Source organism: Batrachochytrium dendrobatidis (assembly GCF_000203795.2).
Source record: "Batrachochytrium dendrobatidis JAM81 unplaced genomic scaffold BATDEscaffold_8, whole genome shotgun sequence".
Taxonomy (NCBI): domain Eukaryota; kingdom Fungi; phylum Chytridiomycota; class Chytridiomycetes; order Rhizophydiales; genus Batrachochytrium; species Batrachochytrium dendrobatidis.
Genome location: NW_006281106.1, coordinates 742686 through 769203, shown reverse-complemented (window position 1 = coordinate 769203; position 26518 = coordinate 742686). Strand labels below are relative to the sequence as shown.

Here is a 26518-nt window from a genome sequence, read left to right as displayed (position 1 = left end):
CGTTCTTGTCCTTGTACAGATGCAACACACCCAGACTCGCACCTTCTGATGGAGAAGCAACAGGCACAAACACTCCGCTTGTCAGCACTCTGTGCTGAGAATGGTCTGCAGTATCCGACAAGACAGAATGTGATTGCTGCAGAGGAACATCAGACGATGGATTATCAACACCAAGGTCAACACCAAGGTCTGCAGACTGGTCCAAGTCAGGATCCATATCGACAGTAATAAAATCGTACCAAAATACAGCTATTGGGCCTAATCTCCAGTCTGACGAGCCAGTCTTATGAGTTATACGAGAGTCTTGAATGAGTACTGAAGGACAAGGGAATGAATGCAATGGCGAGTCCAGACTAGGAGGTGTGAATGGCAGATACGAACGAGTCGTAAGAGTAACGAGTGTAGTCGAGTCGAAAATGCACAGTTTAGAGCGAGAGTGAGCAATAGAACGATCCAGATTCAGATTTAGATTGAGTTGCAGACTGTACAAATGCATTCGATCTACTAACAACTAACTTGAAGTATTGACTTGATGCGCTGCTGGCGGGCAACTCGGGTGAACTTTAATAGCAAAGCAATCCACTGCAAGTTTACAAATTCCAAACTAATTTCTTGTCTATTAATCATCATGGTTCGTCCTGGTCGTGCCAATATATATGCTGTTGATACTGGGCTGGAACCACTCGATTCAGTTGACGATCTGTCCTTGCTGCTTCCTTACAGGAACAAGCAGACTGACACTCAACCCATTCAAACATTGACTACTGCCGATGTTGCCATCTGCTTGTCGCAAAGACTGTCCAAAGACCTCATGTATACTCGTATAGGCAACCGTGCATTGGTTGCTGTTCGTCCTGCTCGCTCATTGGCATCAAATACTGATGCTGCTTCAAAGGAGTATGCTGATGTATACAAGACTACTCTTGCTCCATCTGCTCATCCTCATTCCAAAATCACTAGTCAGGCTCCACATGTCTTTGGCATTGCTGCATCTGCTTATCAGCACATGCTACGCTCGAGTGTGGACCAGGCCATAGTCTTGCTGTAAGTCTACTGGAATCCTATCTATATCTTCTGTTGATATGATACTGTAATGCATCTTTCAAACCCCTCAACCATTTATCAATTGCTTTATTATCCTATTTTCAACGCCCATTTGCATATCTGGCCATGCTTTGAGCTTGAGCTCATTGGTCACACAGCCACGGGTGATGTTGGCTTGAGAGGCTTTATCAAGCCTGACTTGAAGTGTGTTGTGCAGTAAGCCTGTTGTTGATAGTATTGAAAGAGTTAGTAGAGCCATGGCTTGCTCTCTGCTTACTATCGCATTCACGTAAAATGGATCATTGCTTTGCTTTGGAAAGCGCAATACTTGAGCATTGCGCTTTCCAAACTGGTATTCTCAATTCTTCAAAACACACTGTCCATCATATGATGCACACAAACTATAGTTTGTGTTGAAAATGATCTCTTTTACTTTTGGTATACACTGTACGATCATCAGATTCATGTATTGGGTTGGACTGTTTTCAAACTCCACTGTTGTGTTCTGAATCATAAATGCATGTATACTCTAATTCAAGAAAACATCTCAGAAATACAACTTTATGCCAATTACCAAGAGAAATCCCAGCCAACCAAAAGAGTCCAAAAACAATATCCAGTAAATTATTACAAAACTGCTATGCGGTTTACGTTCCTGTTTTGGTATTTCATTTACGCGAATACAGTCGCAATGGTTCGAGTCCTGTTTTGTTTATTCTTGTAATTGCTAACTTACTCTTTCTGCCGTGTTTGTAACCATTTATCCATCTTGAAATTTACCTCGACTCATTTACGCCACTTTCCCCTTATGCACTCGTGATATTCCAAACATTGATGATGCGTGTATCTCGGACCATCGTTTATGCACAACCTCAAATCCATGGGCTTGGTTTAATGCCTTGATACCCGTTTCGCTATTCTCTGTTATTAATCTTTTCCAGTGGTGAGTCTGCTTCGGGAAAATCAGAATCTCAACGAATGCTTATGCGTAGCTTATGTGATCTCAGCAAATCTTCAAAGAAAAAAACAAAAACTCAATCCAGTATTCTCAAAGTCGACACTGTTTTATCTGCCTTTGGAAATGCAACTACTCCTACAAATACAAATGCATCGTGCGTTACTCGCTACAGCGAATTACAGTTTGATTCTTCTGGCCGTATGGTTGGTTTAAAACTCATTGAATCACTCCTTGAAAAATCTCGTGTCTCGGGTGCCCAAGATGGTGGTTACTGCTTTCACATCTTTTACTATCTCTTGGAAGGTGCTACCCATGAAGAACGTGTTCAATGGCATTTATCTGATGCTGCTCATTTTAGATTCCTAAATCTCTCCAAGATGCGCACTGCTAGCTATGCACAAGGAAAGGGTGCTGCAATGCTTGATGAGATTCGCGAGAACCTTAAAACCCTTGGTGTGGGCCGTCGTCAACAGGTCCAATTGTGGCAGCTTCTTGCTGCTATTCTGCACCTTGGCAACTTGACTTTTTCAGATTCAGTAAAAGAGGGTGGTGTATGTACGGTATGCAATTATCCACAATTACAGCTTGTGGCAAATATGCTAGGTGTCCCTTCGTTGGCTTTGCAGACTCTACTCACAACTCGATCTCGCCATATCGGCACCGAGGTTGTGTCTGAACTTCTTAATGCTGCTGGCGCTGCACATCAACGAGATTGTTTTGCCCGCTCTTTGTACGCAGTCGCATTCGATTGGATTTTTGAACAAATTAATCTTCGTTTATGTCAGCCCGAATCTGAATGGGCCAACTTTGTGTCCATACTGGAATCACCCGGTATGGCTGGTACTGATACTTCAAGCAATGACTTTCACAGGCTCTTAGTTAATTATACAAACGAGCAGCTGATTGGACATGCCATGAACGATTTTTTTGAAATTCCTAAAACCACTTTTATGGCTCAAAGCATCCCTTTTCCCGAAACGTCCCCCTTTGATCGTTCCATTTTGACGTTGCTGGTTGGAGCTCGTACTGGAATTATTCCCTTGATTGATCATTACACTGCAAGAAATCGATCTGATGAAGAGATGACTGCCAAAATCTACGAATCCAATCAAGACTCGAGCTGTCTGATTTCAAGTAGCTCCAAAAAACTTGCATTTTCATTTGGCGTGCGCCATTATGGAGGTGTTGTGGAATATGATGTTCGTGGGTTTGGTCAATCTGACAATGACATTTTACAATCCGAGTTTGTTACTTTAATTCGTGGCAATCCAGAACAACCTGGCACCACTAATGTATTTTTAAGAACCATTTTTTCAAACAAGCAAATTAGTACTAGAACCTTGGCTTCTGATGGCAGTACAGTTATTTCTGCAAACAACAAAGGCCGTGCTCCTTTACGCCGCAAGACAACCAAGACTATTGATGATGAGAACGAGTCGCTAGACGCCACGGCCACTGTTGGTCATGAGGTAGATATGTTTTGATACAGTGATTGTCGTATGATACTATTCTGACCACGACTATTTTATTCAAACTATAGTTGCGCTCATCGTTTAACCAGTTTATTGATGCCATCAGTGAATCTCAAACTTGGTACATTTTCCATCTCAAGACGGCCAATGCGTCGTCTGGTGGTAAACCGGACAGAATGGTATTGGAGCGACAGATTACTGGATTCCATTTGACTGAACTTTCTTGTAACCCTGCTGTAATTTACACCTCCATTCAACCCCATGCCGATTTTATTACTCGTTATAAATCTGTCGTGTCCTTGTGGGAACGCGAGCCAAAGGCTGCGTGTGAATCTCTCTATCGCTACCGTAACTGGTCCCAAAACGATGCAATTATCGGTTCTTCCAGCATTTTTCTTGGTGAATCTGCATGGAAATCTCTCGAGGATAAATTAAAGGCAAAAGAGACGCAGGATCAGGCTCGCGGTGGATCAAAAACTGGAGTCGTATCCAAACATCATGTTGGTCATGGATCTGCATCCAACATCAGTGGCACTACAACTCCTATGGAAGAAACCAGCGGTCGCTTAAGCCCGTCTGTAGAAAGCATGTTTACCGAATCGTTTCATAAGATTGGCAGCTCAATCTCACAGGATGATCTATCACTTCGGAGTGAGAGTGATGCTGCTAGTCATTTTGACTCTGAATTTGAATATGAAGCTGGTGCTGGTGCTGCAGTCGGTAAAGAAGGAAAAGTATCGCCTGGTTCCACTACTCGTGGAGTCAATGATATTGAACTTGGCAATCTAAAAAACAAAAAACCCTCTCAACCTCCACCACAAATCAAACCCAGAACTCGTCTCCGATGCTGCTGGCTTACCTTTACTTGGGCTACTACATTCTGCTGGCTACCTCCGTGTTTATCGCTCTGTGGAATGAAAACCAAGGACCGTCAGATGGCATGGCGTGAAAAAGTTGCCTTGTGCATCATCATTTTCTTTATGAACGCACTTATTCTATTTTTCATCATAGGTCTTGGATTTGCCTTGTGCCCAAAACAGGCGGTACTTTCTCCCGGTGAAATCAGTGGACTGTATACATTTGGTTCCAGAGCTGGTGTATACATGTATGGTTCCTATTATTTTATTCCTGGCATTGTGACAAATCACGTTTCAAATTATATGGATATGTCCAGTGCTTCGAACAAGTACTGGGAATCACAAGTGCTTGGCCATGAGGTGTCGATTATGTTTCCTCGCGATGACAATGCAGCCTGGCCTACTTGGTGTCCCAACTTTATCAAACCCGGTGGATTTTCTCTTAAAGACCCTATACCCAATGGCTCCAAGTGGTGGCCACATACCAACAAGGACTATATGTCTGCGCTGAAACCGTATCGCAAAGGAGATGTTGTTTGGGATAAATCCACGATTGAAGGTGCGCTAGCGACCAGCCGTCGCTTCCTCACAATATATGACAAAGTTTACGAAGTAACTCCCTTTTATAATCTTGCACTGAATCCATCTCAACTCAACAGCTATTTTCTGGGCTCATACTTCAAGAATGTATCAGATGCCAGTTCGAACAGCCCTAATAACGACGTGACGGGACTGTTTGAATATCTCCGGAAAAACGATGCTACCCAGTTCAACAATGTGATGGAGTGTTTGAATGGCCTGTTTTATGCCGGCAGAGTAGATCATCGCAATGATATCAAGTGCATTGTTCCCAATTATATTCTACTTGTCGCATCAGCTGTGCTTATGCTAATCATTGGCTTCAAGTTCTTGGCCGCCCTACAATTTTCGACCAAACGCCAGCCTGAAGATCACGACAAGTTTGTTATTTGTCAGGTGCCATGTTATACCGAGGGTGAGGTATCTCTTCACCGTACAATTGACTCGCTTTCCAATCTTCGATATGATGACAAGCACAAACTGCTGTTTATTGTTTGCGATGGTATGATCATTGGCTCTGGAAATGATCGACCTACTCCTCGTATCGTACTGGACATTCTTGGAGTCGATCCCTCGCACGATCCTCCAGCTATGCCATTCCATTCTCTTGGTGAGGGCAACGCGCAGTTGAACTATGGCAAGGTTTATGCTGGTCTGTATGAAATCAATGGTCATGTTGTTCCTTTTATTGTTGTTGTCAAGGTTGGTAAACCATCTGAGCGTGGTAAACCTGGTAATCGAGGCAAGCGTGATTCTCAGATGGTTTTGATGCAATTCCTGTCTCGTGTGCATTTCAACCAAAGCATGTCGCCTCTTGAAATTGAACTGTATCATCAGATGAAAGATGTGATTGGTGTGGACCCATCGTTCTATGAATACGTGTTCATGGTGGATGCTGATACCCAAGTGCACCAAGACTCGCTGAATATGTTGGTTTCTCACATGACGCGAGATGCTCGCATTTCAGGCACATGTGGTGAGACTACGATTGCAAACGAGCGAAAGAGTTTTACCAGTATGATTCAGGTGTACGAATATTTTATTTCTCATCATTTGTCCAAAGCCTTCGAGTCTCTGTTTGGCTCCGTTACCTGCTTACCTGGATGTTTCTGCATGTACCGAATTCGCACGCCTGTGAAGAATATACCTGTTCTCATTGCTCCCGGTGTCATCTCCAACTACTCTGAGAACCAAGTGGATACACTTCATTTGAAAAATCTGCTGCATCTCGGTGAAGATCGATACCTAACCACTTTGATTATGAAGCACTTTCCTCACATGAAAACGACATTTACATCTGATGCCAAGTGCCAAACCTACGCACCCGAGAAATGGCCCGTACTGCTTTCTCAGCGTCGTCGTTGGATTAATTCTACTGTACATAACCTACTTGAGCTGTTGCAGCTTAAGGAGCTGTGTGGCTTCTGTTGTCTTTCAATGCGATTTGTTGTCTTTATTGATCTGATTGCAACATTCATTCAGCCTTCTGCTTTGATCTACATTGCCTATCTTATCTATGCGTCTGTTACAGACCCCACAACCAACTTTCCCATTATCTCGATCATTATGATTGCGTGTGTGTATGGTTTTCAGGTCATTATTTTCTTGTTCCGTACTGAATGGCAGCACATTGGATGGATGGTGATTTATCTGCTGGCGATTCCGCTGTTTTCACTCTACATTCCAATCTACTCATTCTGGCATTTTGATGATTTCAGCTGGGGTAATACGCGTAAAGCCGCTGAAGCCGAGGGTGATGTCAAGCATGTTGCGATAGTTGAAGAGTATGATCCTAACTCTATTCCGTTGATGAAGTGGTCAGAATATGAAGCACAGCGAAAGGCTAGCGTTAGTGACAAGGACGAAACGCGAAGCGTGACATCCTATCATTCTGGATATACCTATAAATCTGGACCAGCACCAGGGTATGCCGAGTCCAATTATGGTATGTCGAATGCACCATCATATGCGGGATCAGCTTATGGCGGTAGCAATGGTGGCATGAATAGACATATTTATCCAGCTGTCAATATGCCATTTGTTCCACCGCCTCAACAGCAGCTTTCTCAGTATGCAAATAATATGGGACCCATGGCCCATGCAGGTGCGAATTTAGGCCCCATGCCTGAATTGGTAGCACAACCTCGTAGAGACAATACGTCGTTTCCTAATGATGAAGAGATTCTTCGTGAGGTGCGACATATTTTAGCCACAACGGATTTGATGAAGGTCACCAAGAAAAGTGTACGCGAACAGTTGTCACAATTCTTTGGACATGATCTGAGCAGCGAAAAAGAGTATATCCATCGATGCATTGATGGTGTACTTCGTGGCGAGCTATAGTGTCGTTTGATATTCAAATCGAGCACTTTTTCAACATGCTTTTACTTTTTTTTAATAGATCAGTTTAAACTGATTTTGGTACAAGTCATCACAGATTGGAATCTGTGATGTTTTAATCTGGAGTTTTTATTTTGAAAATAAAAATACAAATCGTCATAATGAATTGCATCAAGGGATAGACAGACATGAGTGACATGAGACTTGACAAGGGGATAGAACAAGACATTGATGGATTTACTGACGAGGATCGCGAGTAAGACCATGGTACAAGGCAGTTGACAGACTTCTTGGATGACTAACATTGAAATCGCCAGAACTTTCCCAGACAATAATACCCTGCAGACCTCTATCCCATACATACTTGCATTTTTCCGTCACACTTTGGACCGAGTCGTAGGAATTGAGAATTTTTTTGACGGGATCATACGAGTAAGTTGCACGGGCTTGGTCATCCCAATGCTCCACGGCACCTTGACGTGGCAAAGACAAGTAATCACAAAGACCAGCCTCCCAGGACTGATCGGGTACCGTTCCAGACGATGGACGAGAGAGTCCATCAGTATTGGCGAAGCCACGAGAATAAAAGGCGGCGCCGATAACGATTTTGTTGGCGGGAACACCACGAGCAAGAAGAGCCTCGACAATGTTGTGGATAGACAGTGGAGCATAAGGTGTGCTGAATAGATTTGTATGATGGCCCGCAGCAACAGGACCCCAGCTAGACGAGGCATAGTCGTATGTCATGACATTGATGCTGGTGAGAGTCTGGGCCATGATGGCCAAAGGAAGAGCCGAAATCCTATTGGGATCGCCAGTAATGCAAGCAGTGATACCAACATGACGTAGATGGTTGATGGAGTCCAGAGTAGATCGCAACAGTTGCAGAAACAAGCCATAGTGTTCACCATCTTTTGGATGAGTAGTGTTGCCTTCGTCTCCATAGTTCTCCCCAGCAGGAGACACATGCTCCCAATCAATGTCTACCCGATCAAACAACTGTGGAAACTGGTTCAGTAGATCAAGGATGCCTTGCACAAAGGCCTGTCTCGTTTCAGGAGTTCGAACAGCAGTTGAAAAATGCTTACTCAACGTCCAGCCACCAATGGAGAAGCCTAGACTGAAGGCAGGATTGATCGTCTTGAGATTGCGAAACTGACCAAAGTTGCCATAGTACTGACCAGGCTTGCAAGGCTGACCATTGTCAGGAGGATCCAGAGGAGGCACAGACTCGTCAGCAACAGTGAATCGTTTGTCAGTGTCAGACCAGGAATCAGAAAGAGAAGGAACATAGAATCCCTGGTCGTTCATGGTTAGACTGACAAAAGCATAGTTGATGTCAGAGTAGTAATAGATGGGAATATCTCGAACGTTGAACTTGCGGTCATACATGGCCCAGTTGGTGTGGTAGACAATGAGTCTCTTGCCTGACTTCTGAAAGGGATCTGTGACATGATGAAACGGAAGTATGGTCAGTATTGCCAGTACTATCAGCAATAGATGGGATATCATTACGTGGATATTGCTTGTAAATGCAGACAGTTCCCATCTGGTCTCATGGAAATCAACTGCATGTTTGAAATAAGACTAGTCTGCTAGTAACATTGATTACCAACACTTACTCTGCGGTTGCATGCTCATGTTGCTTCGTACAGTTGGTCAAACATTCAACACACGTCACATGTATGATCTGGACATGCCATTCGTCTACTCTTGATCAACTGCAGGATTATTCATGATCGCATTCGTTGTTAATCTCTTGTTCATGTTGGCTATTCTTTAACCCATTGCACACAATCCGTAAAAATACAGACCATCAATATCAACTCTTCTATTAGCAAGTTATGTGGTATGCACAAGTATAAGCATCTTTAAAATATTAGATTACAAGATTTATTCCCATGATGTCAACTGTTACATCATGGGAATGAATTGAGCAACGATCCAAAGTCCAGAGTCGTGAAGAGTCGAAATGGCAAGTGCACATTGACGAACCCAAGTTCGCTGTCCATTATGGCTCTGTCCTTGATTGGCTTGGTGTGGATTCGTTCCTGTATTTCCACCTGCAAACACTGAGCAGCGTCCAAACGACTGCGCTTCTTTTTTCAATGCAAAACTCAATGCCAGATCCAGTACATTGAGCATCGATGGCATGTCCACCAACGAAAAAATACAGAAACGTCCAGATACGAGAACAGATATGTCCAGTTGAACCAGTCTTGCAAATGCTGCATTACAGGTAAAGATAATCCCCGACGACGAAAACACTGCCGATGGAGTTGCTGGAATGGCTTTGGATAGCAGCATCAGATAGTCATTTACGTGTACTTGTTGGGAATTCAACAGTGCTGGATGGACTCCTGCTCGCACTGGCTTACTCTGCGATAGTTGCTGCACCAGAAACAAAATGTGCGACGAAACTCCCACTTCAATGTTTTGCACTGTAAAAGCTGCTTCTAGTGGAGCTGTCGAGTGGAAATTGGGTGTAATGTTGGATTGATTCGTCGTCAATTGCAATGCTGTAAGCGTTCCTGGTGTGCTATGACCATACTTTAGATCAGGTGTAGATCCAGGCGAGGCCAATGCATTGCTTACTGAACTGTCCGTTTTGACTTGAGGAGATCCCAAACTTAGTGCAGATACTCGTCTATTATGTATGGTAATGGTATCCTGTGCTCCATCAGACTTTTTATTGGCTTCTTCCTTGACCAAATCTGAACATGCCAAACCATGTGCACACGAGGTACACCGCTTTAATGGATTGGTCTCTTTGCAGTGATTTACTAGTGACCCAGATTTATTTGGGTTCAAATCCGTATTGACTGCCATGTTGAGCATGGAAAGATGGGATTGAATGGCTGTAATTAGCTGAGGTGTCAGCGTCCAGCGCTGATCATTAGAGTTGGCATTAACCAATTCCTGTAATAGGTTTAACGAATTTGCATCAGGTGCTAACGCGGGCGATTGCTGCCCATTTAAATCGGGCTGATTGTTATGGTTACTTTCAGTAGAAAGTGGAAGTTGCTGCTCGTGTGTGGCTAATCGTCGAGACTGTGATAATTGTCGCTGCAAGGAAATATTTATTTCAGGTGGCATGACATGATGGTTATAGGTTCGTGTATGTGCAGATGTAGAACTGTGTTGGCCAGCAGAAAGTGGTGGATGTGTGATAGGAGTCGATCCTAAACGCTTGATGGCCAATCTCGACAATTTCGCTTCAGGCTCTCTTGTATGTGTACTTGACGATGAAGGAATGGCATGACTTGAAACACATGTGCTAGATCCAATAGTGGTCGATAATTTAGATGGTGGTTGAAGAGTACTGCCTACATTTGATCCAGTAATATTCTGCATGGGTAAAATTTTGATAGGACATGTTCGACATGACCTTGTAACGGATGGAACAGGAACAATCTTACGAGGTGCATCGACACATGAATCTGACATGCCTTTTTTAATACATCGTCGACATGGTCGCGATACCTCGCACGAAACATGAGCTTTCTTGCAGTGAACACAAGCCTGTGCGACTTTTCGTCGTTTTTTAAACTCGGGTGTATCTGAATCTGCTCTTCCTGCTGCCTCTTCAATCTCTGCAAACGGTGATAAAGCCATGGATGATTCTGCTTCTTCCATTGCAGATATATAATCGCGATGCGGTGTTCCTATATTGCTGCTGGTCTCATTTGTACTATTCGTGCGTTGAGGCAACACATATGAATCAAAATCTTGCTGAAAATCTCTAGTTTGCACACCATCAAACTGGCCAAGAGCTACACCCTCTGTATATATCGACGATGGTTGTGACTGTTGATTCTGGTTAAGTTGCTGATGAATTTGTTGTTGCAATCCGGCCATATTAAAAGCAGATAAGGGCTCAATCGAATTGGCAGAGGGTCCGAATGGAAATATTGAACCAACCAAAGATGCAATCTTTTCAATCGGCCACATTCCATCTTCAGATAGCATCAATTCAGATCCTATTTCAGGGTTACTATCATTAGCAGGTCTAGAATCTAAACTAGAAGCAAAATCAGCAGCTAAACCCGATGATAGGTTGGAGAGACGGCTCTGCCCGCTCTGTCTAGATATCAAGTCAGGATGCATGAATGCTGAAGAGCTTGACGAAGCAACACAAGACAGTCCAAATTCTACAGACTTGGTATTATCCAAATCAGTATCCAGTTTACTATTATTTGCAGTGATAAAAGGGTCGACAAAATTGGCATTATTGGAAAGTCTCGTTTGAATAAAGTCTGAAGTGGACAATGACTCTTGTCCAGGACCATTTCCCATATCCAAAAGTGAGTCGAGTAAGGGACAATCAAAGTCTTCCCAATTGGTATCCGTCATAGATGAGAACCGCTACAGTTATGCAAAGAATATCGAGTTTAAAAAACCAAAATAACGGGTGATTTCAAAGACAATAGATAAGGCACAACTACACAATTTGAACGCAAAAGAGTTCTAGTTTGTTTACTGAGATGGACAATATAATTGAAGAGTGTAATGCTTAAAAGTCTCGAGAGAATGAGCGAGTATCGTCTAAAGAGTATAGTCGTGAGGGTATGAGAGTTGAAGGATCAACAGCTATAATGATGAGTGTATAATGATCTATTATAGAAAAGTAAAGTCTTGAAGTGATAAAAGTTGTCCTATTAAAACGACCAGGAATCTGACCTAAACAGAGATTGAACCAAAATGAATGCTGATTGAAATGCTGATGAGCAAGCAGACTATAGTCCAATGCGACCAAATGATCACTTTGAAAGAGTATTCGACAAGGTAAGACTAGATAATCCAAACACTGAAGAGAGAAGTAGCACGAATGCAGAACAGTAGAATGGATGCTTGAGATAAGACTAGTGGCAGTATCAATTAATAAAGACTTGCAACTATAGAACTAGAAAGTTGTAAATTAAAAAGCCAATGTCAACTTTAACCAGAAATAACGGGATGTTCTTGAGCAGCAGTTCAGTAACACTTTGATTAGTACTCGAGCAAACCCACTTGGGACGGGATCGAGTATATAGCAACGGATTATGCAGCTATTCAACTAAAGTTTTCAAGTAAAGAATTAAAAACTAGTCGGAAGCTCAATTCCAAGCAGCATTCAAGCCGATTCCTATTGAAATACGTTTGAACTCATTAAAATTGTTCAACCAAGACATGGTATTATCAACACACTAGTTTACAACTTACACATTATGATCGATTATCCCTTCAACTACATCCTCTTATTACCAACTTTGTCTTGACTTGCTCGACTTGCTCTTGTGCAACTTGACGCGAATTGAAGACTGACGCGGAATCATACAGCCAATCAGAACACGTCATGAGTCATGCATGGGTTGAGATTTTCATTGTCTTGTTCTATATTCACCAAAATACATTCATCTGGTTGCTTCTGTTTTGCTTTGAACTGTACAATGGCTAGATATTCCTTGTACTACCACAAATTACTACTTCTTGAATCAACACAGCGTCCATCAATCATCAAACTATAGTGTTGAATCTACACTTTTGTGCATTCTTAGTAATCATACATTGTACAGTCACCAAATTTGAACTCTAATCCATCCATTATAATCCAGATATTGGATTTAACTGCCAATGTTGTCAATACAATTCTGTACACTCGTTTGTTGTATCCTGAATCACACATTCGCGTTCCAGTTCAAGATTATAGGAATGCAACGGTTGTTTTCGTGCCAGTTACTAGAACACTCAAATAGTTCATGACATAATGTCGAGTAAATAACATCCATTATTTCGTGAAATTGGCTATTTATTATACTTTGATTTTTATTTAGTGTTCCGTTTTACGCAAATACAGTGGTAATCTAAACTACACACTTGATATAGCAATGGAACAACCAAAAGGGCATATTATATTACTTTAAAATGATCCTAATGGAATATGCTTGGAAACCGGCAAGTCTGTGCCAATTATAGATTTGATTTTCAAATCCTATAAAAAATTAATTTATGGTGCAACAATATGAGTTACGCATCCGCTGGCACGATGATCACCCATACGGCTACCAGTGACACCACGACCGCAGGCAACGCAGCGATAAAACTCAACGGTAGTCGGCTCGTATTGGGGATTCGTTGTAGAAGACGACAGCTGTGGTGCACTGTAATTTACACTTGCAGTATTGCCACTAATTCCTGATACATGACCGATACTTGTCTGGCTGTATCCACGCGCACGACCATGCTGTAACGAGTCAGGATGAAAACTATTGCCTTTATTTATTTCGGACGGCTCATTCTGGCATGGAAAACCTGACATGTGCTGCATAGGCAAGGACCGTGACAGTTCACAATTGCCATTCGAACTCAAGGGCTGTGCATTGGTTGAAAAATCGTCAAAAGTATGTGCCTGCTGGGTTGAATTCATCCAGCTTTGTTGTTGATTAGGAGGAAATTGTTGATACCCATTCTGGTACTGGCCTGTTTGATACAATGCTTGTGAAGACGAGTATTTTTGAAAATGTTGCTGTTGAGAGTATAAATCGTTGGTCTGAGGCACATTGGCATCTCTTGGCCAAAACCCATTGCTCTGGCTGGAGATTGCCTGTGTTGGTTTCATTCCATCATTCAAATTGGTAGGCTGTCCTATACTTTGAATTGAAGCCTTTCGGTTATGTAGTGGTAAAGGAGATGATGAGCGTGACAATAACCCATCATTTGCAGTAACACGAGGCCGAGTATCCAACTGAGCCATTGCCAGAGGAGCAGTATATGGCTTGTTAGCTGTTTCAGAAATAGATCCAAGAGTACTATTTCTTTTGACGACCGGTTTCTTGGACCGAACATCATTAAGCTCTTTGGTAAAATCTGAAAAAACTCGTTTTGTAGTTTCATTTCCTAAATACCATTGACACATTCATCGTTTAGAAATATTACAATCAACCAAAAGTCATGTACTAGCAACTGTTTAAACGTATGAGTTACCTTTATAAAGCGGCAACTCTTGTCCAGCCGCCAGTTTACCCTGTGGGATCTGTGAAGTCATATGCTTTCCAAAAGTCCCAAGAATAACCAACTGTTTACCAAAACACTGAAACGACTCGAATTGACTTTCAAGACCTTCCTTGAGCAGCGCACGTTTAGACGACTCAAACCCAGCAACCATTTCAAGTACTTCCTTTTCAACAACGGCAACCTCAACTTGCAAGTGTTCATGAGGCTTTTTACTTTTAATAGCATGTGCAAGTTTATCCTGACACGATCGTAACTTTTGTTGCTGAACGTGTAGGTCCTCTGCACCCTTATTGATGTCTTTGAGTTTGTCTCGATAGATACTGTATCCAGCTGCAAGTAGTGTCATCATTCACAATGTAGAATGTATTCATTAGTATGGCCCCTGGAGACGAACACTTGAATTACTGAAATCATGCATTTTGTAATCCCCATCCATGGCAACTATACTTACTACTCAGGGCTACCAACATATTTTGTAATTCCTCAAACATGTCCCTGACTCGATCGCAAATATCCTAAACCGATATGATTGATTCAAAGCATGTCAGTTTTGTAAGTCGATCGAAAATAAGCTATCAAGGCAAACTATAGCAGGTAAACCAGCTCACCTTGATGTCTGCATGCTCTACATTCCCCCACAAAGCAAGGAATTTTGAAGCTGTATTTGTATGGCAGTATGCAATAAAATATGAACCGCTACTTGTCAGTTACACCGTTTCAAAAGTCACCTCCATACTGTTCAATAGCAAAGGTCAATGCTGCTGGACTTTTATAAGCAATCCAGCCTTCTGGCTTTGACAAGTAGTATATTGCCGCAAGAGAAAAGTAGCAATCGCTAATAACTCAATGGAACAAGAGCTATTTTGAAAGAATAAAGGCTGTCAATACGATACTACTTGGACTAACCTTCACCCTTTTCCTTTGCAAAGTTGGCTAGACCTTTGAGTACATCCTTCTCTTCATGAAGCAAATTGGCCAGCAACGGGTCTACGGCATTCATGGACACCAAACCTCGACGGATTCCTTGAAAAGCCATTAAAGAAATATAAAAAAGTAAAGTTTGGTGTGGCTTCGCTGGTTAATGGAGCTGCTTTGAATGTGCCAGGGTCACAATAGACTAGAAGCTCAAGTCAGTTCGACTCAAAGCTTAACAATAACCAACCCATCCTCAGGCATCTTGCCAACAGTCTTACTATTGCGTTGAGTTGATGGCTTGGCTTGCCAAGATTGTCACATCATGCCCAGTCCATTCACTTATGTCAAGACTGGATACTCTGTCGATATGATCCCGGATCTCACTGGAAAGGTTGCTATTGTTACTGGGGGAAACACTGGTATTGGCTATGAAACTGTGCATGCGCTTGCCAAGGCTGGAGCAAAAGTGTTCATGGCGAGCCGCAGTGAGGAACGTGCTGTTGAGGCTATTGCCAAGATTCACAAAGATCTTGGCAAGAGCGACATGGTCGAGTTTCTGAGATTGGACTTGCAAGACTTGAAACAGACCAAGACAGCTGCTCTCAACTTCTTGGCCATGTCCCTTCCACTTGACATTCTTGTAAACAACGCTGGTATCATGGCTTGTCCGTTTGCTTTGACCAAGGATGGGATCGAATCTCAGATGGGCACGAATCATCTTGGCCATTTTGTAAGCTCATTGATAGATATTGTCTTGCCCAGTAAGAGCAGATATAAGAATAATTCCCTAATCAAGCTTATTTCCTTTCCTTTGGTTTTATTTTATTACATACTGCCATCCAAATCTGCAGCTCTTTACTACAACTCTTATCCCGGCTCTTGAAAAGGCTGCTCCATCTCGAGTTGTATGTGTTAGCTCGTTTGGTCACAGTATTACAACTGAAGTGGGCATTAACTTTGAACGAATAAATGACGAGTCTTTATGCAGTTCTTGGCAGAGATACGGCCAGAGTAAGCTGGCTAATATCCTTTTCGCGCGCAGTCTTGCCAAGCGATTGGCATCCAGTAAAGTTTATGTCAACTCGCTCCATCCAGGTGTGGTGCACACTGAGATTATGCGAGGTCCTGCAAACCTGTATGGCTTGACGGGAATATTTTCTGGTCTATCTTGGCTGGCTACCGGACTGACAGGCATGATTGCATTGACACCAAAGCAAGGTGCACTCACTCAGTTGTATCTGGCTACTTCGCCTGACATCTCTGACCAGGGTATAAGTGGCAAGTACTTTATTCCATTTGGTAAAGAGTCGGACGATTGCACTCCCTTTGCTAAAGATGATGATCTTGCTGAGAAATTATGGGAGTGGAGCCAAAACATAGTCGACAAGATTCATTAAACATTCGTGCCAATCTTGGCATTTGCTGAGCTCATTTTCAGTTGAGATCGATATTCTAGTACATATCTGCTTGCACCTACATTTGGATAGTCATTTTTTCATCAAATAAATATTGACTTTGTTGGGTTAAACCATCAGAATTGACTCGAAATGTCATGAATCTGGCACTAGAATCTTGAGCATGAATAAAAGATGGACACTGGTTGAGTGAGATAAACTACTTTCAGCATAATAAAACCATTAACAACCGAATACTTGGCCACCAATATGTATCAAACTTGAAATCCTTTTTAAACTAACAATCACTGCCATTGAACTTTATTGGTAGCAAGGCTAGGGACAGAGAGCATGAGAATGGAGATAAACTGTCAATAACCATCAATATGTATTATGTCAGGCAGTACTTGCATCAAATTCACTCAATCACACTTTTGGATTTATTGTTCTTTTCTAAATATCAGTAGGTTGTTGATCTGAATGGCACGACCATCTATTTCTCGTGTTTCCTGTATCATGGCAGCAACTCGACTTGTCGACACAGCCAGTTTACTAAACAGTTTAAACTGCCATTTGCTCATGCTGGTTTAATACATGGCATCACTCATTTGGTCTTGTTGACACGATATCCAATATGACATCTAGAGTCTATGCTAGTCTAAACAATCATGCAGTTTTACAAACCAAAAACCCTCGTTTTTGAACAACTGCAATAGCTGCTTGTTGATGTCAGAATATCCAAAAACATGATGAAATTGCATTGAAATATAAAGTTTTATTCTCTCATTATTCTTATTGTCACCAACTGTGAGAAACAGTAGATATCAGCAATCATTTCTTGTGGCTCAACAGATTAAAACAGCTTTACCATGGTCAATTTTACAGTCGATCACCTCTCAAAGAAGCTATCTAGCGGCGTCAATCTGTTTGATGGTCTATGCATTCAAGTGGACGATTGCAACGGACCTTTTGTATTAGCTGTTCGTGGAGCCAGTGGTGAGTAGTGATTAATACAGCTGATGAGTAAGCTCACCTACTAAGATTATCAACAACTTTGAATTAGGTACTGGAAAAGTAAGACCAATGATTTATTCTAGCCAGTATTACTATAGCCTAATGTATTAACATAAACGTGGGATTCAAAGACAACTCTATTGAAATGTTTGGCAGAGCTAATTCCATATGATTCTGGATCTGTATATTTAAACTCAAAGTATGTCTAATTTCAATGTTAATTCATAGCTTGCAACTATGTTGAACTATCTCAATGTCTGTAAGCTCATCGGCCCAATTTGCCTTGATTTTGTGGCTGTAGAAAATCTGTCGAGTATGGTATCCCACAGTGGAGATCTCGAGTATTGTATGTGCCCCAACGCCCACCTCTTCTTGACGGATCACCACGCAATTTTATCGATACAATCTCCAAGTTTCAAGCCCAGCGGGACCGATTAGTTGATGGACCTCTCGATCCTATTGAAATTTCTCAAAAGTCTGTATTAAACTGCCATTGGTCTATAAACAAAATGTAAACTAACTCCATGGTAAAGGTGGAATCTTGATATAGATGTATGGGATAGACCATGGAATCAGCTCAGTGGTGGTGAACTTCAGCGTGTTGCAATTGCACTTGGTGTTTCTCGCAAACCGGATATTCTACTTCTTGATGGTACTATGATTAACCTGATACAGTATCAATACTGTGTTGTTTAAAAATATACTACTACGTGATCAAGACTGATTCATTTTTGGTATAGAACCGACGAGCGCATTAGATCCAGAAACGTGCAGATTAGTCGAAGCATCGCTTACCAAACTAAATTGTATCTGGATCACTCACGATCCAGCCCAAGAAGCGCGAGTAGCAACAGATCGTATTGTTCTTGGAGCACTTGGTTCTAGTTCGATGTCGTTTTTCAATGAAAGCAATACACCAGCTAGTTAAATGTTGATTAGGTACTACACCTATCTGTTAATTTGATAATAAACAGTCCAAAAATCTCATCACTTAATTAAAGCATTGCATCAAATCGTGCTGAAAAATACACACCGATAACTATCCAAACATCAACTATTTATGGTATAATTGCAAAACTCGAATATTCTTTCAAAAAACATGCTTTAACGAATCTACCAGTATGCGTGTAGTCTCAGATACCAACATTTGCAGACATTTCTTATTTTGCCGAAATGCCGTATTCATGCCAAAAGAGAAATCACGAATCAGATGGTATTGCTTTACAAGGCATGGTAGCGAGATTCCAGATTTCAGATCACGGCATTACTTGCATCGGCTAGTAAATCTTGTAAGAAATGTGTTTTATACTCTGTATCAAAAGACACCCAATCAGCCTATGATATTTAAAGAGTTGGTATACTTGAAGGTTTTGCAATGATCTGGGCAAGTGGCAGCAGTCGTGACGATGCAATCATGGTGTATCAGATTTAGTTCAAATGGATGATACAGGGACTGAATAAAGCAAGACTATTACAATATGGGTTATCACAGTGTATATCTTCCTCAAGCCAGCAGGTCAGATCTGTTTGAAGATCAGCTTGATAATACTGGGCTCGATCAACATATGTCGAGTCAGTTCCATATTTCACATTTGTTGGATTTCAGAGCGACCTTTTAGCCAAGCGTTCCATTCGGGTTATTTCCTTTTTCACCATTCCAATCACCGCCCGCTCGCAAGTTATCAACTGACAATCAACAGACTGACTGTCGCAACTAGCAGCTTGTTTGTGACGACGTTATCTATAACAGTTGATTTCACTCTTTAGCCCTGACAATGATTAATGCACGCCGAACGTCCAGAAAGCTCACAGAGGCCGAGCAGCGGGACCAGGATATTCATGACCATGTAATGTGAACCTGTCTGCTTAGTGACTGTTCTTGTTTTATGGGTATGGGCTAGAGCAAGTCGATGGATATAATACATACAATGGATGAAATTTTATCTATAGAGATTGTATCTTGCCGATATGGATCCAATCCAAGTACTTTTGTACACCAACGAGATGGCCGACAATCTTCAATATTCTAAAAAGATTTGGCATTTTCAGACACTAACATTCGATATCTCATGGTTTCGTGATCTTGAATAATACAACCTGCTTGTTATCACAGGAGGATGATGTCTACTATAGCCCAAAATACAATGATGATCTTTACGAGTATCGACATGTTACTGTACCAAAGCAAATTGGTAAGGCGCTTAATTTCTTTTGGAAATCACATTCATTACTATTCGACTCATTCTGGCATATTCCATTTATTCTCATTTCATCCATGCGTTGCCTAATGCAAATGACACTTGTGTTTTGCCGATATAATCTGTATTTACCGTTTATGCATGTCTTGATATCATGTTCAACTCTGTATTAAATTTGCTTGCTGGATTTCTAGCGAGATGGATGCCTCAAGGTTTGTTTTATACTCTTGTGACTTTAATCACTGATTCAATCACTGATCCTGATTGATTTTCTAGGACGGCTACTAGCAGAATATGAGTGGAGAGGCTTTGGTATTAAACAAAGCCCAGGATGGGTACATTACATGATTCACAGTAAGAGAGGATGGCTGTTTGGCAACTGTATCATGACATCTTACCTACAGCATATATTAAAGCCTAACATTGTGTTTTTATTACTATATCTACTGCCTAATAGATCCAGAGCCACATATTCTTCTCTTCCGTCGCGAAAAGGATTTTCAGATCAAGTATCCAAATGCTACCATCAACACCAAAGTTGGAGGTCTTGTTGGTTAAATGCAATTTGAATAAAGCTAATAGATCCATTATAGTCGGATTTGTCTATTGATTTACAATCTCATCTTTTTAGCAAAAGCCTACAAGCATCGCATTGCACCTTTATGGAGATGCAAACATAGATTCAATATAAACTGCAATTTATTTCAAAACTGTATCTTCATCGCCATATAAAAGACGCTGCGGCATTTGATAAAAGGTGCTCGGCTTACCCTCTTCCATTCCAACAACCCAGGTTACATCAAATCTGGAGCCTTTCCATTTATTTGGTACCAGATCTACCGGTACACCCAGTGCAGTAGCAAGCTGAGGAAGCTGCTGATGTGACCATGAAATGATGACTGTCTTTCCCTCAAACTCGCCATTTTTAATACTAGCAGTCAAGTTTGCAAAGTCTTTTTTAAGAACTTGAATTAATGGCAAGCGCTGTGGAGTCAAAGTCTGTGTAGTACAGGACGCATTGTCAACAGCAGACATGGCAACAGATGGCCATGCAAGGTTCCATGCCTTGACCAATGGCTCAACCGTTTCAAGAGGTCGTCTGCTTCTCCCCCATGCATCGGGTCCATCGTCCACGCCCTGCGAGATCACTGCAGCCAGTGGTCGTTGCTCATAAAGCGAAACTATTTCATGTCGGTTGGTGAAATATGATACTAGAGCATGTGCTCTTTCATAACCTTTTGCAGAGAGGCAGTGATTGTCAATGTATGCAGCCTTTTGATCTATTTCTGGCGTTGTCCCTTTGTGCCATGTAAGTTTTTCTGCATGTCTGATGAGAAGAACATTTGTATTGGGCATAGCGACTATTGTTGAAGAGTTGAGCGAGGTGTTGGCTGAATACCAATTTAGACTGGATCAGCAAGAAAATGTGTCGATTTGGCTTGTCTAGACGAAAAGCAGATGAAAGTAGATGGATTCTAGTAATAGGACCATCAAAATCTTTCACTTGAAATAAAACGTTCAACAGAGTCATCAATCCAATCATGCTAGGTTTTAATTAAATAGTTCATTTGACATAAATGCCCGACAGGGATTCTATTTTCAGACTGCTTTGTAATCTCATATGGAAGAATACGATTTAAAAAAATAAGCTAGACCCGAAAATAGAAATAATGATGTGTTGTAGACGTTTGAACGAATCTGAATATGATGTGTCAGTCGAGCTTATATGCCCAATATTATTAGTGTGATGGTGGTCGAGGACTGATTGGAGAAGGCACTGATATCACTTGAATCACAGCGCTTTCTGTAGATTTGATGCTATCACTGTGTCCGCTCCAAGTATGCTGGCTATTCTTGCTAGTGGAATTGGATCTAAGGCTATTGCAGGTGTGTTTTTTTGTAAACTGTGCTACAATTTGCGTGAAAAGAAATGTTTCCAAAAACTGAGTGACAATACATGACGAAGCAATGAGTGATTTTAAAAATAAAGTGTTAGTATTGGTCATTTTATAAATGCAAGTGATGGTTTTGATCATACAAGACGCTTACCAAGTGTATTCCCATGGTAGCAACAGTTATTTGCATAAGCGCAAAGTGTATAACAATGTTCTTTCGAGAAGTGATGACCATAGCAGATGTAAAGTACACAACAAGCGTGACAAGATCGACAAAAAATAAGAGAAACAAGACGAATCGCATATTTCGTGCCGTCCTTTTATTTTTGGTGCAGGAGGAACTGGAGCTGTAAGTAGAGGTACTGGTTGCTGTTTTACGACAAGATGAAGATGTAGAAACTGTACTCTTTCCCATATGACTGGAGTGACTCAATAAGCCAATTGAACTGGATCCATTGTAACCGCGATTTCCAGATGCACCTCTACTACACGAACTGGCACCACTGCTGTCCAAGAGGTCAAAGTGGGCTTTCGTATGTTTGAGAATATAAAAGTTTTGGCAGACTCCTCCAATGCCAATCATAAACGTGTATACTGCAGCACTATTGACGGCCCACTAATGTTTGAAACCCAAATAACAGTTAGTATGACTGAATAGAATCAAAGGATGAACATGAATTCAGGACTGCTAGTAATCGAGTCCACCATATTACTCTTGGTAACGAAATTTTGTGCAAAGTCGCATTCCCGACACATATGGGACTGAATACAAGACACAGAACTGATACACATGCACAACAATGAACGATATATGGTGTTCAATACAAATTTGTTGAAATTACCTTTGTAGCAACGGAGGTGTTGTGAGGCGATACTACCCATCCTTGCAAATAGATTGGAAGTGCAAAAAAGACGTGCACGATGACGGTGAAGGCGCGAAGTGCCTTCATATTCTCTGCTTTAAAGATTCCAACATGGATCAAATTGCCATTGAAGATGGAGATAATCTCCAGTTGCATCAGATTGAGACTAAGAACACTGAGCATATAGAATAGATTACGGCATCCAATCGTCCATTTGTCGTATGGGATATAGACGTAAAATGCTTCAAAGATTTGAAACAGGACAACAAACAGGTTGGTGAGAATCAGTGCAATGATTGTCCAGGTGTATCTAGTCTTGTAGCCTCGGTATATAAATATTCCCATGCTAACGAGCCCTGAAACAAATACTAGGCAAGCTAGAATAAGTGCGATCATTGGAATCGGTAAGAAAATATCATCTTCTAGCCCAATGTATGGGAGTTCAGAAAACATTCTATTCTATAGCGACCAATGCCTTGTAAAGAATTAGAAAGGTCTAAAAGTTGAGTTCAAGGTTTTAAAACCAAAAGGAGTAGCAGACCTATCCGAAATATATAACACAGACTGGATGGCTAGTTCAAAAGAGGCTACTGCCAGAATATGCGACACCACATCTCGAGTTTGTAACGCGTAGGCCTCACTGTGTCATCCAGCATTCCAGTTGTGTGTATTCAGCTTGGATTCGATGCCAAAATGGCATATGCCAAGGTTACATATGCCACTTGAATTTTTATTCTTTGATATACTAGTCACTGCTAAGGACAGAGAGCATGAGAATGGAGATAAACTGTCAGTAACCATCAATATGTATTGTGTCAGGCAGTACTTGCATCAAATTCACTCAATCACACTTGGATTTATTGTTTTTTTCTAAATATCAGTAGGTTGTTGATCTGAATGGCACGACCATCTATTTCTCGTGTTTCCTGTATCATGGCAGCAACTCGACTTGTCGACACAGCCAGTTTACTAAACAGTTTAAACTGCCATTTGCTCATGCTGGTTTAATACATGGCATCACTCATTTGGTCTTGTTGACACGATATCCAATATGACATCTAGAGTCTATGCTAGCTAAACAATCATGCAGTTTTACAAACCAAAAACCCTCGTTTTTGAACAACTGCAATAGCTGCTTGTTGATGTCAGAATATCCAAAAACATAAAAGTCGAAAATAAATGCCAGTCATTAAAAACAATACATACCGTATTTATTTATTTATTAAATTGTGTATATCAAAAAACAATTATAGTTTTTGAACATACATTGTATCAAGGTAGGATTTTCAAAATGAAAAGTAATAGACATGAGTATCAACATCAAAATAAAATCAACTTTCAAAAATTACACATGACTACAGCTTGATGCGTTGGTACCGCATAAGGATGAGTTGGTAGCGGACAATTTTTTTCTGAACTGATCAACAATTTGAGTAAATAGAAAAGTTTCCAAAAACAAATGAATGCCTATGATGGACACACTGATTTGCATGTGTGCATAGTGAGCAATTGAGTCCTGACTGATTTTAGTGATGGAAGAGATAATAAATGTAACTGTACAGGTGATATCTAGGGCAAACATGATAAAAATGAGGAGCTGTATAACACGAGAGCCATTTTGAACTCTCTTATTGACATGTGAATTTTCGTTGGTTAGGCATTGGCGGGAGTCGCGACGAGGCAGTATAACAGGCGATGAGATTGAATCAGACTCATGGCCAGCTTCCAAAAAAACAAGAGTGTTGTTTGAATCAGTGTTGCTTTTGCATGGCGAAACTGCGTTGGAAGTATGAAAGTCATCTAGTCCGATTGACTTGTTGAGCACAGCGAAATGAGCCTGTAATTTTGCCAAGATGTAACAGTTTTGAAATACACCCCAGATGCCTACAAGAAGAGTATATAGTGCGGCTCCATAGACTGTCCACTATAAGCAAATAAAAATGTATCGAGAATACAAACAGATTTTGTTAGAAAGCTGAGTAGCAGATACAAATGAAACATAGGAGTGCCAATCTCATGAAATGGGAATTCACCAAATTTACTAAACACTGCTCTCTAAACAAATGTTTACATCAATAAATTCACATTTGTCCAACCTCCCTTTCTACAAACCAAACATTATGGGATTGACATGGAAACAACTGTTGCATTTCTGGGGTTACAGCCCTTGTTTTTTAAACTAGAACACAGGCGTATCCAAGATTTCAGGATACACAAAGTGGAGTTTGAAAGCAATAAACCCAATATTTGCAGATCACACAGCTACCAAAAGTGAAGGGTATATTCAAAACTATAGTTTGTGAGCATCATATGATGGACGTTGTGCTTTGAAGAATTGGCAGTGTCTATCCAGCTCAGTTTCCAGCAAGAAAACAAAGATTCTGACATTGTTTTTCAAAGCAAAAGGCATCCCTGCAAGATGGATACAAGTATTCCATTTACATGAACACGAGTGCAAAATTCATAAAAAGACGCCACGAACTAATGCCAAGCAACGCCACCACTTTTTTCATCAATGATATAATCAAGCTTGAAACTCAATTAGCGGCCCAACTTTGGAAGGGGTCGAATGGTCGGGGATAGATGCACAAAAGGTCGGGGATAAGTGAATGAAGGGTCGGGGATAGCTACTGCGGTCATACTATATACCTTTATCTCTCGATTGTCACTCATGGGAATAACCCATCCTTGCAAGTAGATGGGCAACGCGTACAGTAAATGCACAATAATAGCCGCCAGTCGAACCCACTTCATATTGTCTGGTCTAAATATGCTGACATGCATCAGACCAGCATTGAATACTGCAAAAATCTCCAGCTGTAGTAGATTTAAAGATAGTACGCACAGTTGGTAAATGACATTGCGCCAAATCAGCGTTCCTAGGCTGGATGGTAGATAGACATATGCTATCTCTGATGCTTGCAGCTGTACACTCATGAAGTTGATGATGACCAGCGATAGGATAGCCCAGGTGAACTTGTTCTCTGTTCCTCGGTATAAAAACAGCCCCGTGCCAAAAACACCTGCCAAAAGAGCAATGCCGGTTGAAATAAGGGCTACCATTGCAACTGGAGAGTCAATGATCCTGTCTGCGTCTATGCGCATATTGGATGAGGATCCGTTTAGCATTTGGTGAATGGGCTGTTTGTCAAAGTGCAGGTTAATCGGAGTTGGATTTACTTTAATAGCAAAACCTTTTGGGAAACTGAGATTGAACAATATAAACAGAATGCTGATGTAATCGAAGTCTTGATTTATGTAGGGAATATAAAGGCTTGACCACTAAAAATAAACAGTAGAGGAAATATACAGCGCAATGTAAGAGCAAAATTATAGGATTCGAGTAGATTGAGTAGGAAATCGATCTTAATATATACAGGTTTCAAGATAGATTGAGCCCTGCCAAACATGGCCAATGCATAATGCTGGTTATGTTTGTAATACAACAATAGCAATTGTGAAAAAGGTAGGAGTGGCTGTGGTTTCGAGTTTGGTTGCATAAAGCAAGTTTTTGAAAATTGAAAGAATCCACATCTTAACCAGCACATCCATTCCATCACTCATGGCGCCAAAGCTTGTGTTTTGCGGATCAAGAAACAACGATGTTTACAGTTTGCTCTGAAACAAACGCGAGCATAGTTTATGGTCGTGTTCACACAAATGAGACGCTAAATAAACAGCCAGTCTCATGTCTGATTGGCGCTAATTCACACAAGCTTGCCCAAAACACTGTCCACTGATCTTTTTGAAAAAGTTTACTGGTGTTTTCCTCCGTGATCATTTTTGTATGAAGAGCTAAACGAATATTCAAAGCAGCTTTCACACCTCTGTCCCAATAAATCCTATACCTCTTCAATCTCCAATTCCTTGCTACAAGCCAAACATAGCATTGGGTGGTTAGATGGAAACAAATATTGCATTTCTGGGATGCACGATCGCTGTTCTCCTGAATTAAAACACAACATATGTATTTGCAGAGTATTATTCATATGAGCT

At 41.2% G+C, this 26518-nt stretch overlaps 9 protein-coding genes across 9 annotated transcripts; 4 read left to right on the top strand and 5 right to left on the bottom strand.

Annotated features, from left to right (window-relative positions):
- Positions 1-628: 628 nt before the first annotated feature.
- Positions 629-9072, top strand: BATDEDRAFT_35424 (uncharacterized protein; the record flags this gene model as incomplete). Its single annotated transcript, XM_006679933.1, has 3 exons — positions 629-1044; positions 1986-3471; positions 3543-9072. 3 exons carry the CDS (start codon positions 629-631, stop codon positions 7251-7253), a joined length of 5613 nt encoding a protein of 1870 aa, XP_006679996.1. The 3' UTR covers positions 7254-9072.
- A 92-nt stretch (positions 9073-9164) lies between these two features.
- BATDEDRAFT_25919 (uncharacterized protein) lies at positions 9165-12587 on the bottom strand (the record flags this gene model as incomplete). The annotated part of the gene is made up of 2 exons (XM_006679848.1): positions 9165-11615; positions 12495-12587. 2 exons carry the CDS (start codon positions 12585-12587, stop codon positions 9165-9167), a joined length of 2544 nt encoding a protein of 847 aa, XP_006679911.1.
- A 1398-nt stretch (positions 12588-13985) lies between these two features.
- On the bottom strand, positions 13986-15260 carry BATDEDRAFT_37128 (uncharacterized protein; the record flags this gene model as incomplete). The annotated part of the gene is made up of 5 exons (XM_006679963.1): positions 15150-15260; positions 14852-14901; positions 14695-14758; positions 14214-14573; positions 13986-14126 (listed from the first exon to the last, which is right to left on the bottom strand). Coding segments are annotated over exons 1-5 (708 nt in total), but the record flags the coding sequence as incomplete, so codon positions are not given.
- Positions 15261-15477: 217 nt separating this feature from the next.
- On the top strand, positions 15478-16683 carry BATDEDRAFT_35421 (uncharacterized protein; the record flags this gene model as incomplete). The annotated part of the gene is made up of 2 exons (XM_006679932.1): positions 15478-15888; positions 16010-16683. The coding sequence occupies 2 exons, from the start codon at positions 15481-15483 to the stop codon at positions 16553-16555; spliced, it is 954 nt and encodes a 317-aa protein (XP_006679995.1). The 3' UTR covers positions 16556-16683.
- A 1011-nt stretch (positions 16684-17694) lies between these two features.
- On the top strand, positions 17695-18494 carry BATDEDRAFT_12394 (uncharacterized protein; the record flags this gene model as incomplete). The annotated part of the gene is made up of 4 exons (XM_006679741.1): positions 17695-17765; positions 17868-18041; positions 18100-18218; positions 18307-18494. Coding segments are annotated over 4 exons (552 nt in total), but the record flags the coding sequence as incomplete, so codon positions are not given.
- A 1188-nt stretch (positions 18495-19682) lies between these two features.
- Positions 19683-20322, top strand: BATDEDRAFT_12203 (uncharacterized protein; the record flags this gene model as incomplete). The annotated part of the gene is made up of 3 exons (XM_006679717.1): positions 19683-19758; positions 20041-20118; positions 20222-20322. Coding segments are annotated over 3 exons (255 nt in total), but the record flags the coding sequence as incomplete, so codon positions are not given.
- A 141-nt stretch (positions 20323-20463) lies between these two features.
- On the bottom strand, positions 20464-21120 carry BATDEDRAFT_89919 (uncharacterized protein; the record flags this gene model as incomplete). Its single annotated transcript, XM_006680021.1, has 1 exon — positions 20464-21120. The coding sequence occupies one exon, from the start codon at positions 21118-21120 to the stop codon at positions 20464-20466; it is 657 nt and encodes a 218-aa protein (XP_006680084.1).
- Positions 21121-21556: 436 nt separating this feature from the next.
- On the bottom strand, positions 21557-22975 carry BATDEDRAFT_25913 (uncharacterized protein; the record flags this gene model as incomplete). Its single annotated transcript, XM_006679847.1, has 3 exons — positions 21557-21673; positions 21814-22275; positions 22502-22975. The coding sequence occupies 3 exons, from the start codon at positions 22973-22975 to the stop codon at positions 21557-21559; spliced, it is 1053 nt and encodes a 350-aa protein (XP_006679910.1).
- Positions 22976-23713: 738 nt separating this feature from the next.
- Positions 23714-25651, bottom strand: BATDEDRAFT_35420 (uncharacterized protein; the record flags this gene model as incomplete). Its single annotated transcript, XM_006679931.1, has 2 exons — positions 23714-24446; positions 25172-25651. 2 exons carry the CDS (start codon positions 25649-25651, stop codon positions 23868-23870), a joined length of 1059 nt encoding a protein of 352 aa, XP_006679994.1. The 3' UTR covers positions 23714-23867.
- Between the last annotated feature and the right edge of the window lie 867 nt (positions 25652-26518).